At 42.0% G+C, this 13294-nt stretch overlaps 1 protein-coding gene across 1 annotated transcript; it reads right to left on the bottom strand.

Moving 5' to 3' along the window:
• Positions 1–450: 450 nt before the first annotated feature.
• Positions 451–12739, bottom strand: ube3b (ubiquitin protein ligase E3B; the record flags this gene model as incomplete). Its single annotated transcript, XM_080532618.1, has 26 exons — positions 451–3339; positions 3550–3642; positions 3823–3934; positions 4144–4326; positions 4540–4598; positions 4696–4761; positions 4868–5005; positions 5533–5643; positions 5828–6004; positions 6138–6257; positions 6362–6461; positions 7486–7600; positions 7740–7858; positions 7990–8161; positions 8257–8424; positions 8723–8889; positions 9012–9189; positions 9374–9494; positions 9696–9801; positions 10068–10150; positions 11473–11558; positions 11655–11751; positions 11853–11957; positions 12079–12138; positions 12251–12368; positions 12579–12739. The coding sequence occupies 26 exons, from the start codon at positions 12737–12739 to the stop codon at positions 3148–3150; spliced, it is 3207 nt and encodes a 1068-aa protein (XP_080388744.1). The 3' UTR covers positions 451–3147.
• Positions 12740–13294: the final 555 nt, after the last annotated feature.

Raw genomic sequence — 13294 nt, forward strand, 5'->3', positions numbered from 1 at the left:
CCGAGGACTGGTGCAAACTGGGCAGGTTATAAACTAGCAGTGTTTTGAGCGTGCGCAGTCCATAATTCGCTCTGTAAGAAAAGGAGGAATGTTATTATGTTCACATCCTTCGTAAAAAAAGAAAATTGGAACTCTCTTCTGCAAAAGTAAACGAATAAGCAATATATTCCACTAACTGTCAAACCAATGATTTGGTGCGTTCCACAGATTGAGAAGACCCATCATGAAAACACGCAACTCAAACAGGTGTATTCAATTGGCTTTTTCAGACACCCATCATTTATGATAATTATAGAAAATACGCTTACATGTGGCTGTATCATAGAACACCTCATAACTGGATTAAGTTAAGTTAAAGGAAACAAATGAAGGCACATTTTAGTTGTTAAAGGTTTTATAATAATTAATGGTTTACATGACTCAACAATTATGTTAATATTTTACAGCAGAAATGTTATTTTACACATGACATGTTTTACACTGAAATAGCCTTTTCAACAACCTGTATTTCACATAGTGCAACCAGTTTCAAAGACACTTCTTTTAAAAAGGAGGGAGACAGTACTTTCACAGGAGTATGCTGCACATTTCCTGGATATTTTCTAATTCATAAAAAGATTTTGCAAGATTTCATGACATCATTTAAAACTGATGAGTGACCTCATCAAACACAATAGACAAAGCTTGTGAGGTATCTTTTAGTCTCTCTGGACACAGGGGTTTTCTTCCACTGTGGCCCCAATGCCCCATTTCCACTTTGTTACTTTACTATCTCAACATCGGGCTGCTTGAACAATTGATTAAAACAGGTAGACACATACCACTGAGAAATTGATTAGATTGAGCAGAGAGCCCATATATTGGATTTGTATGAGAGCACAATTCGCAACTACGCAAGGAGGGGTAAGACAGTCCAATCTAATCACAATGATATGTAGGGCTTGTCCTTTGATTGATGACATTGATCAAATTGAAATGTAGAAAAAAAGGTGTTCAAGCCATACTGGGTGTATAGGTAGTGTCACTGCACACATGGATCACAGATTTCGGCTCATCGGTAGGTTTCAGATTACCATACTTTGTCAGATCAAATCATCACAAAGTTGTACTGTTATTTTAGCTACTGGTCATTATACCAAGAGTCAATATAGGATAGATGGGTGATGACATTAATGATTAATCTTGTATGAAGCCTTGGGTCCTTTTTCATCTAAAATTACCACAACCATTAATCTTTCACAAAACAGTTTTGCATAACACAGAATCCTGGGTTATTGCTTTTTCAGCCTTTTCATCTTTCAATTTATTTAAGCTAAAGGTAGACTGAGTGACGTGACATAGTCCCTTGTCTTGCCTACCACTGACACACTTCCTTAAATAGTCTCTTCTATGCATCCTGTACCTACAAACAGCAAATCAAATTAAAACTTGTATAAACTCCAATAAGTCATTCTAATGACCAATACTAAAAAAGGTTAGAACTGCAAGCAGAGCAGAATTCTTCTGTGCAAGAGAACGGGGATAAGGGGGCTTAAGGGATACAAAAACAATGCTTTGAGACTGAGTTCATCAACCAACCCATGACATCATGTTGTAGGGTTTGCTTTCGGTGTAACTCCTATCCACATGGCTTCAAGGTCCACAGATACGAGGGAACATCCTAAATGCAAATAAATCTTTTTTGTTGGTTGGTTCAATGTTGGTGGTGGGTGGTTTTGAGTTGTCTCTACTACGCAGGCTGAAGATACAGTATATGTAAATATCTTGTCCCATGTTTATGGCTTGATTCCAAGACATACTGTAGTTACATTTGTGATGGAACGACATGGTTGGACATACAAGAGGACATTCATGAGGCACTCAGCATTATTCAAAAGTGTAGAGAGAAATCTTCAGTTACATCCTTGTGGATAGAGAAATTTTCTTGATTGACTTCACTGTAACATGTTTTTTGGGGATGTCACTAACAGCGATGTGGAAAAACAATGGATGTCCATTTTATATCTGCTGTACTCTGGCTAGAACTCAACAAACTCCGAAAACTATATAAAAACATCCCAATGCCACAGTTGCAAAAAATATACTCAAGAGACATGATTATCAGATCATGACATCCTGTGACTGTATCAAACACCAGCGAGATGAAGGAAATATTGACAACATAATTTTGTTGTTGCTGTTCAAGATGAAGAGATATCATATGGATACATTGTCTAGTAGAGAACAGAGAAGTAGAGGGACTAAAGCTGACGTCAGATGACTATCGTGTACATGGGGAGGAAACGACTGAGGTCACCATTAATCATTTAACTCATGAGGGACACAATATATATATATATATATATGACACAGGTGTCAACACAAGACCACCTCTGAAAAGTCAGTTCTCCTTCATGAAAGTTGTTCAACATGATTTGTCTTCTCTATCAAAAGGTGCTTTCATCATGTTCAACAAGGTTTTCTTCTGGTGTCATCTCCCCAGATGACAGCTGAGACTTGTTTGGATAACAACTAATATTCCATTATGTATAACAAAGCATCCCTTGGTTTTGCTCAGATGAGGAGTCAATCACGTGTCTAATGGCTTGCATTGCATCTATATTGCTTTACAGTTCGTTTCACATGGGAGTGTAAGATCCTAGTATCATTCTGTTAAGCCTGAGAAATAGTAGAGATGTACAGTACCCTTTATTTCGGCAATTCATTAGGTTAGATGTTCCTACTTGTTCATGAATCATAACATAGGGTAGGATTTAAGGAGTGGTTGAGAGTAGAGCGATCTTTCCAAATGGGCTGCTCCAACTTATCTTCTTTGCTTGTCATTCAAAACACAAAAAAAGTCATCACTCCAACAAGGGCAATGGCTGCCAATGTTTAGTAAATAAGTTATGTCATGGTTATACAGGCAGCAACGGGCTTGCGAGCCCTTGGGGTGGGTGGAGCTTCCAGACTGATCAGGGTAGACAGAGGTGGAGTTAATCTGGCTTCATGTTCTGAGTCATGGGGAAGGGGCATGGATCCTATGTGGCTGCCATTTGATTTTGGTGAAGCTCCACTGATTGTAAAGGCTCCTGGTAAGCCTGACCCCTAGTCTGGGAAAGGCCGTTTCTGGCTCCGTATTGTGCAGGCTGGCCCTGTGCAGGGGAGTTAGGAGAGCTCAAAACCTGTGTTCATACTGATGGCATAGCGGAGTTTGTCACGCAGGATGCTCTTCTTGCTGTAGTTGGGCAGCTTGAGCAGGTTGAAGCAAGTGGATGAGGTGGGTAGGCGACCACCAGGCTCCTTCTTCCGGATGGTGAAGAAACCCCTGAGGACACTGCCCAGGGTGTCTCCAGTGTCCTAGAGACGAACATGAACACATGGACCCAGACATAAACACACACATGAACACATGGACCCAGACATAAACACACACATGAACACATGGACCCAGACATAAACACACACATGAACACATGGACACAGATGTGGAGACAACCTGATTACTTAAAATAAAACAACCTCACAAAGAACAAAATCATCCCTTTCCAATCATCCATGTCTTCTCACCTGATCATCTGAGACCTCCACACAGCGGATGGAGAAGGGGGGCTTGAGGTAGGCAAAACCTAAGAGGGGAGGCCTTGAGCAGCTTGTAACAAACTGGAAACCCAAAACAACAACAACAACAAAAACATTACATTATAATTACAAGTGTTACTGGAGCTTTCTAGATTTCTAAGAAATACTGTAGCTTAAAACATCTAGGGAGAGGAGTCTCCAACAGTCAAAAAATTGTCTACAGTCTTTAGTTTAAAAAAAAAATCTTGACATGCGGTTTACCTTGAGGAACATGGCCCTTTCCTCAGCGTTGAAGTCACTGGACAGAATGTCCCACAGCCAGATGATGACCCTGTGGCTGCTGTGAAAGCCTCCATAGTACACAGTGTTTTTCCTGAGAACAATAGAGACCATGTCAGCAAACATCGTAGCCTACAGTAGTTATCACCATCTCACACAATCAGCTAACGTTCACAAACATACCACCTTTTGGACACTGTTGATAAGATTTCCCTTAAATGTTTGAATGGGCAAGTGAAAAACCAAGGAAAACTGTGGGGTGACGTGGGGGAATGATTAGGGTTGTCTCTGGGAATCACGCACTTGAGATCGTCCAGGTCTATCTCAGCATTGTCCCCGGAGACGAGGCGCTGGACCTCTGGGGTGGAGAACATGTGCAGCCACTCTGGGTTGATGATGCAGCGGAACCCCCGGATGAAGGCTGCGGTCTGCTCCTTGATCTGGGTGTGCATGCGGAAGTGTGCCATCAGGTGGATGTAGCTGATCCTGCAGCACAGGAAACATCATGGGACAGGTGAGGTCAAAGCCAGGGAGTGGTTACACATAATGCAGTCACGTGTCAAGCAACACAAAAAATACATTATCTGGTGAACGTGTAAAGACATCACTGAATTGATATAATTGTACACTTATGAAGACCATGGTCTTTATTTTAAAGTCATATAAAAAAAGTCACAAATTGGATTTGCGTTTGCTCACTTGTTTTCATTGGTGACTGCCATTGTCTTTCCTCCTGGTATCAGCTCGTGACAGACCAGCTGCAAGGGAACATTTAAAACGTGTTAGATCATAAAAGAAAAGGTTTTTAGAGTCACATTTTAGAGCTCAATATTCAGTTGAAACTTCAGCCCCTACCTGCCCCATAACATCCTCATCATACGATAGTGTCAACCCTAGATCGCCAACGTCCCCATCATAGCGCTGAAAAATGTAAGTTGTTAGTAACAGATAACAGCATATGAAAATAGATCAAAGTAACCATAAACCAGGGGATACATGAAAATAATGGGAGATGAGCTGTTGTCACCTTGATGGAGGTGAGGTTCTTGTAGAACTCAGAGTCTAGTGAGGGCAGCTCGTCGATAGAGCTGTAGAAAGTGCTGTGGTGGTGGCCCAAGACTTGGCTGAGGAAGAAGGAGGCAAAGGGAACATCCACCACAATGCCCTAAACACACACAAAACAAAGACAGCCCAGAAGTGAGTGAGGAAACTCTACCATTCAATATCACAGTGAAAACAAGGAGGCCTGACCCTTGAAAACACACTGCAAGCGTCAACCTCAGCAGCGCGTGTGCGTGGTGGAACTCCAGCGGCTCTCACTGTTGCGGCTTCCACACTGGCTGCGTGTCTTCTGTGGCTCTAACTGCAGAGCTGCTACCGCCAGCCCTATCTTTGTACATGGAGTTTTGTCTGAGACGCACACGGCACGAGAAAAAAATAGGAGAGAGTCCTAATCTCTAGATGGTGTGCCGCGGCAGCCAGCGTGAGACATGCTTGAGATGCGCACCTCACGCGTGCTGTATGGCAGCTCTAACCCGTTAACATGGGTGCCGAAATGAAACGCACACGTGCTGCTGAGGTTGACGCTTGCGGTGTATTTTAAGGGTGACGCTGAAAATACTTTTTCATCAAATGGCTATAGTTGCAAATTTCACTGAGTTGTCAACCTCCTCAGTGAGCAGACACACGCACCTCATACATGGCCTTCCCAAGCATCTTCCCCACAAACTCAAAGAGCTGCAGGTGGTTCTCATGGATGTATGACGTAGGGGAAGGGTACAGCCGCTCATTTCCACTAGTAGTCTACAGGAAAAAGACATCATTACCATCATCAAAGCTTAGCTATTCGAAAAAAGATAGACTGTGTTTCGATTGTCTTAGAACTTGTACTCTGTCAATGACAATAAAGTTGAATCTAATCTAATCATCATCATCGCTCACAAAAAATAATAATATATTTTTTTTAAATGTAAACTGGTGAAAGTACCCTAAAGAGGTTGAGTGCAGGGTTGAAGACTTTCTTAATGATCTCCTCCAGAAACTCCTTGAAGACACCGTCCTGGTCAATACCAGCTTCATCTACACCGAGGTCATTTACAAACTTCACACGGATGACGCCTTTGATAGAGTTCACAGGCAAGCGGCGGAGCTGGTCATATCCATCCTTAAGGGAGAGCATCCAGATAGTGATCAGTGTCAGTAAGTGTAACCCCTCGTAAAACTTTGACCATTTTTCAAATTTTACCCTTCACTCCTAAAAAGGTGTAATATACCAGGTAAATCAATGAACTCTATACCTCTAACATCCGAGAGCGGCGAATGGTGATATGAGTGACATGGGGGGAAGCAGAGCTTGTCTCCACCAATCCCAATGTTTCCTTCTCCTTAGTAACAATGTTCCGGAACAGTAGAACCCTCTAAATTGGGGAGGACGATGAACAGGAGTAAGACACAACACTGAGGTTACTAAAACAAAGTGGGGGAAGAGTATTATTACATTATTCCGTCCCGGTTCACTCACGTTTTTATGTGGAATGACATGGGGGATGTACTGCAGCACTAGCTGGGCTCTCCTCTTGCCCTTCTCCAGCTCTTGGAACAAAACACTTGGCTTCAGGTCCCTGAATGCAAATAGGCAAGAGTGAGTATGTGGCCTTTTAACACAAATCAGACTATATAGGTCATACACCTCAATAGGCTTTTGATCGTGCAGACATCTTATGAGTGAGTCATGAGTGAGTCATCTTATGTTTCTAGTAGGGGTGTAACGGTAAACGTATTCGTACCAGAAATATTCAGTACTGGTCCTTCGGTTCGGTACGCGTGTGTACCGAACGAATGCAGCGTTCTTTTACCCTCTTCACATGCCAAAATGTTTTGTGTGTTGAAGCACACACGCCACAGAGAGATTGCCAATAGTTTATCTTAGTTTAGTTTAAACTACTAGAGCTTGAAGTTCCTCCAGCATCCCTTCCTGTTTAGGAAAATTATGGTTTCTCAGTTACCGTACCTACAATTGGACCAAGACAGGTGGATCCGACCAAAGCTATATGCCGGCATTGTTCAACTGCGATCGGGTATGTAGCTGGCTGTACGTCGAACTTGCACAAAAAAAAAAAAAAGTGCAACTCCAAAAATTCGAATATCGTGCAAAAGTTCATTTATTTCAGTAATTCAACTTAAAGGGTTAAATTTAGATATTATATAGACTCATTACATGCAAAGCGAGATATTTAAAGCCTTTATTTGTTATAAATTTGATGACTATGGCTTACAGCTTATGAAAACCCCAAATTAAATATCTCAGACATTTTTAATATTACATGAAATCAATAAGAAAATGATTTTAAATACAGAAATGACAGCCCTCTGAAAAGTATAATCATGCATATGTACAATGCAATGAGTCTATATAATATTTAAGTTTAACCCTTTAAGTTGAATTACTGAAATGAATGAACTTTTGCACGATATTCAAATTTTTGGTGTTGCACCTGTATGTGTGTGTGTGTGTGTGTGTGTGTGTTTTGTAAATGTTTATTCTGCTGTACCGAAACATTTTTACGAACAGTGACTTCAAAACCGCAGTACGTACCGAACCATTATTGTGTACCGTTACACCCCTAGTTTCTAGTGGATACTCACTTGCGCAGCCAGTTGTCATCAGGTGAGAACTTCCTCCTGCAGTCCCGCTCATAGAGGACCATCTGCCAGCCATGAACGCTGTGGAACAGGTCCAGCTTCTCCCCCTTAGCATTCTCTGTCAGAGACAACACGCATGACATTGTCACACTGACTTAGCAAATCTGTCATGTGTACATCTGCCGTGTACATGCGCCTGGCACTCAGCTTCACTTTCAAGTCTTAGATTTTGACGGGATGGGAGGCGACACACTCACCTAAGATGCCATCCCAGATCATCTTGTACACAAACGTGTTCAGAAACGCAGAGATGGTGACAAGCTCCTCTGTCTTGAAAGAGATCTGTTCTTCATAGACTTCGATGTCATCCAGGATTCTGTGACGAATGAAAAATCATATATTACATGAATAAATAGGAAGCCCAGAAATGGTATTCTCTGCTGAAACATTCAGTAGTGTGATTGTGTATGTTTCTACTTCTGTTTGAAGTTTGTGGTTCAAGCATACGTGATGAGGTGGCGTGAGCAGTCGCAGAAAAGCATGAGCATGGCCAGGAGCTGCTTGGACTCCTCTGTATCGTTGTTCAGGCACTCCAGGAAGAGCTTGAGGCCCCCCTGGGGACCGAGCTCACAGATGAAGGCCCAAAGCTTAGGCAGCAGGTCATCCAGGTATGTCAGGCCTGAGGAAACACCAGAGACAGGGAGAGCATGATGGGCTAGCTAGCGTGCGTGTGCGTGTGCGTGTGGTGAATTGGTGAACCACTGATAGACTGACCTGTGAGGATCTGCAGTCGTATCTGAGTGAGTGTAGTGAGAGCCGTCTGGTAGAGGACACAGATGCTGCACACCTTCTGCACCTCGGCTGAGTCCACCCGCTTTCCCCCAACTGGTTTCAGGATGTTGCGCACTGACGCAGACTTCTGAAATGCCCGCTTGAAGAGGTCTACAGCAAACATCAGCAATGCACAATGCAGTGAGTCCTTGTTTTTGCACCTCTACTTCTATGACAAACAGATTTCTGTCTCAAACTTATAATGGCAGCCATTAAGTCCTCAGAAAAAAATATAAACACAAAAACAATGACTAAACCAAACAAATGCAAAACACACAGAAGATACTACATATCGTCACCTTGGCCTGTCATATTTTCAAGTTATGAGAAAAACAGAATAAACTGAACCATATCTAGAATATATGATATTTAGGGTTAAGAAGGTGACTATGTTCTGAACGCCACTCACTCTTGACTGGCAGGTTGTTCTGTGACGTGGTTGGCTGTTGCGGCGGAGGTGTAGGCTCTTGGCTTTCCAGCTTTTTGCTGAGCACGTCGCTGAAGAGTGTCCGGATCACAGGAACACCCCACAGGTATTGTAGCTGCCTGGAGACCAGCGGCATGGACTCATTCAGACTGGAGAGAGGAGGAGGAGGAGGGGGGGGGGAGGGGTTAGGGTTAGAGAGACAGAGACAGATCAGAGTGGCCTTCCATAGTTAAAAGCACATTCAGGTTATGTCTGAGGATCTCTTACTGACCCATAGTCTACAGTTTGGGAGAACCAGCCCAGGACTTGGTGCCAGTGGGTGAGGTTGGATTTCTTCTGAGACACATATCTTTGGCAGTAGGACAGCATGTCTGTCAGGTCCTTCACAAAGTGATTAGCTTCCTCTTCTAGCACTTTCTCATTGAGGAAGCCCAGGTGAATCAGGTTACCTGAGAAGGAAATAACAGAAGCCCCACCAAGCAAACCAAAAAAAACGGATTCAATATCATTCTATTCAGTATCCTTCCCAAAGCCTAGACAGGGTACTTAAAAATATGCACTGACCCCACACACAAGTGCAAACAGATACCACGTAGACAAAAACATACAATGTCAGAGTACAAAGGTTCCTACCCAGTAAGCAGAGTGTGTGGCTTCCCTCTAGGCAAACACAGATGTCTACACACTGCTCCTCCCGGCTGAGGAACAGGATGAACTTTCGCAGCAGGTCATGAGTCTGGATGGAGGTCATGCACTGGCCAGAAATAAGACATTCAGAGCTGTGGTAAGACAGCCAAACGTCTCAGAATGTCATTGTACAAACTCTTTATACTAGGACTGGTCTACATTTGAGTGTAATTCCACTCCACCCAAGAGGACATCTCCAACTCCACTCAATTGTTGTGCTGAATATTTAGGGATTTTAACAACCAGTCCTATTAAGAATCCTGTTTACCTCTGGGGTGAGTGTGCTGAGATGGCATACGATTGCTGGAACAGACATGATGTGAATGAGGAAAGACCTCAGCAGGTTGTCAGAGAAGTGAGCAGCAATGACAGGTCTGAGAACACAAATCATACACTACAATAAGACTTCATTGTGTTTGTGAAGCTAAGTTTTGCCATTGACTGAAGATTGAATAAGCGGAATTTGATTTTGGGTCCTAATCAAATCACAACAAACCCAATGATGGCGAGAGAGGAAGCAAAGAGCAGACAAGGGAATATCTACAGAAAGGTCTGACCCCCGCTGCTTGCAATAATGAAGCTGAGATCATTCATCTGTGTTCTATTAATGGGGATTACTGGGCTTCCACTGTCCACTCACCTTAAAGACAGTGTGAATATTGCTGTGAGGGTGCCCTTAGAAAGAGAGGGCCTAGTACGTGCCAGTCCGTTGGTAAGTAGAATCTGTACAGGAAAGACAAAAATCATCAAATTGCTAAATAGCCTAATCCCTGAAATTTAAAAAACATAAATAACCATAAATGCACATACAGACATATTGAGCAACAGCATAGCAGTGTTTCCTCTATATGCATTTATTGGTGGCGGGCCGCCACGAATGAATTTCCTCCGCCACTAATTGATTCAGTCCACAAAAAAAAACAAAAAAAAAAAAAAAAATCCACCTCTGAACATTTTAGCTGATTAAAATATATCTGATCCTAGATCAGCGCTATAATGGATGTTGACTAAAAGTGCACCTAAATCCACGCCCATCTCTCTCTAACCGCTGATCCTAAATCAGATTAATGACATTAAACATTCAGTTGACGACGTGACACAATTGGTCTAAATGTGAACCATCTAAAAGATACAAAAAGCTGATCTAGCTAGCTAGGTGCACAAATAAGATATCACGTTAAATAACTTCGAAAAATTCAACGAAAACAGCGACAGATGGATGGATTTTTCAAGAAAAAAGATGTCCCAGACACTTCAAACATTGCTGAAACTAGCAGTGGCTATGAGCGATCCGAAACTGCATGGCTGGCAGGAGCAAAGGAGCTAGTTGGTGGATCAGCTAACAACGTTTATGGCGGGGTACCACCATCACCAGCTACAACTACAGCGGGAGAACAAGCAGCAGCTACTGTGCGCTGTGGTATGTACACCAACATATATTACTTTCGTTTGTTACTTTTATTTGGACTTTGGATTTTAAGACCACTTTAATTCATGAAAAGGTCCAGAGTTTCTTGTTGCAAACGGAGGAAAGTGCGTTGAAACCAACACCCAAGCATGCCAGGACGATGGCTAATTTGATAATTTGACAGACATGATAGACATGATAGACATGATAGCCATCACATCTAGTTAAAAAACTGTCGCAAGTTGAAGAACTCGCGCAAGTTGGAAATACTCGGAAACTTTCGCCAAGTTGGACATACTTTTCCTGTTGTGTTTGAGACGGAGCCAGACTGCTCGTTTGGAAGGACATTGGATCCGTGAGTAACGTAAACCTTCAGAGCTGATGGATGAAAACCGGTATCACAAGTTTATATTCTGTATATTCTTATTTTTTTTTTGCCATCCTCCCTCTAGTTTTGGTTGAAATGAGGTCGTTGTTTTGAGCACGCGTGCGCGTTTCATGCGCGTGCACGCGAAAACAATTCGCGCGCGGACAGGGCTCTCCGCCACTAATGTAAAAATTCCTGGAGGAAACACTGCATAGTAATCATTTAAAAACTCCTAGGGAGATGGGGGATGGATATTGTGTGTTACACTACCTGAAGTACAGAATAAAATCCCTTTTGATTGAGATGCCCCATGATGTTCTCACAAATCCGAGTCAACGCTGGTCTGAGAGCCTCTCCTTGAGCAGAGGAGGGACATTTTTTTTGGTTAGGATTTTTTCAAAGCAAGGTGTGATGAGCAGATGTGTGCAACAATAATATAACCCCACACTGACCTTTCCCTCTCACTATCTTCCAAGTTGAAGTGTCTGTGAAGGTCACTAACATGGAAAGGTACAGGGTCACCAGTTTATTGTCCTGCAGTATGTCAGGCTACAAGTGACAGAAGAGAAGAAAAATAAGGATGTAATTACATTGTGAGAGTAAAATGATCCACTCTTTACCATAAGAATGATCAAAGCATTCAGATTTACCTTTAACTTTTTCAGGAACTGACAGGAGATCCAGAGGACATCTTTAATCTGTTTGATCCAAGGGATGGTGAGGTCTTTGGAAAGAGCCAATGACGCATACCAAACCTAATGACCAATAAAAGAATGAAGTCACTGAAGCAATCACAAACTGGATTAATTTAGGATCTGTACTGGTATCATTTGTTATGTCAACTGAGTTGATAAGTTAAGCCTTAAGCATACTCACTTTGGGCTCATTTTCAACCTCCATGCTGCTAAGAATGGAGCGGCAAAGCTTCTCGAACCTCTGTGTAGCAAACAGTATCAGAGCTGCTTGTTTGTACCACACGTTATGCATATCAATTGCACAACTAAGATTAGAATCAGTAAGTGCAAAATGTGCTATTTCATTAACTCACCAGCTTATCATCTGGGCAAAAAACGAATAATAACTTTCGTGCAATTTTGAAAATGGATAGTGCATTTCTTTTTGTTGTCCCAGTATCAGATGCTTCAAAGTAGTCATCGACATCTTTCCTAGTGAGGCAGAGAAAGAATTCAAACATCCTTATCATTAAAACATTTTATAGATAGACTATTCTGACCTGTTCATACTCTTTCCACTAATGCAAAACATCAAAGATAAATATTTGTATCTACTATTCGTGAAAGCACATTTTACTCGACAGTCTCCTCTAGAGCGATCTGTCAAACTGCATGATGAAAAACGCTGCCTGTAAAGCTGACCTTATTTGCTTCTGGAGTCGGCAACGACAGAGGAATCTCCTGACGAGTGCCTGGATTCGGGTGGCTGCTATGTCCTTCTCCTTGTGTCCCTTCCTCTCCTCACGTGCCTGCCTGGCTTTGTCCAGGAACTCTGACTTGGAACTCTGAGTTACACTAAACATTGTGCACACCTAATACATTAAGCAAAAAAGAGGTTTAATTGTTGCATAAACCAACACATGCATGTATTGAATAAAATGTATTGAAAAAGAGAAACATTATTAGTCAAGCATGTTTATAACTTAAATCTACATCAACACATAACATTGGTTTGAAATTAATTTAGCAATGATTTTAACACTCGTCAGAACAACCTAATAGGAAATCACAAACAAGCCAAGTGTAATTGTTTACCAGTATTTTTCCGTGGATGATATTGTCTAGACCTTCTTGACTCACTAGATGCTATGCTTCTCCAGACATTTGAGCATCCTCGAGATACAAGTTAGTGTACGAATAGTGATCAATTGGTCATCTCTAGAAGAAACAACAATAAACATGCACTCATGTTAGCAGTAACTAGCATTATACAACTTAACTGCAAGCAATTGTGAAGGTGTTCCTGTTAACAGTTATGAGTGATGTCAATGGTAGACTACTGCACAAATGTGCTTCAAAGACAAATAGTGTAAATAACTAAAAGTATCTCAGCTATCTAATTGCCTGGGGAGGCAGAT

This window comes from Nansenia antarctica, assembly GCF_963989245.1.
Source record: "Nansenia antarctica genome assembly, chromosome: 5".
NCBI classification, from domain to species: Eukaryota; Metazoa; Chordata; class Actinopteri; order Argentiniformes; family Microstomatidae; genus Nansenia; species Nansenia antarctica.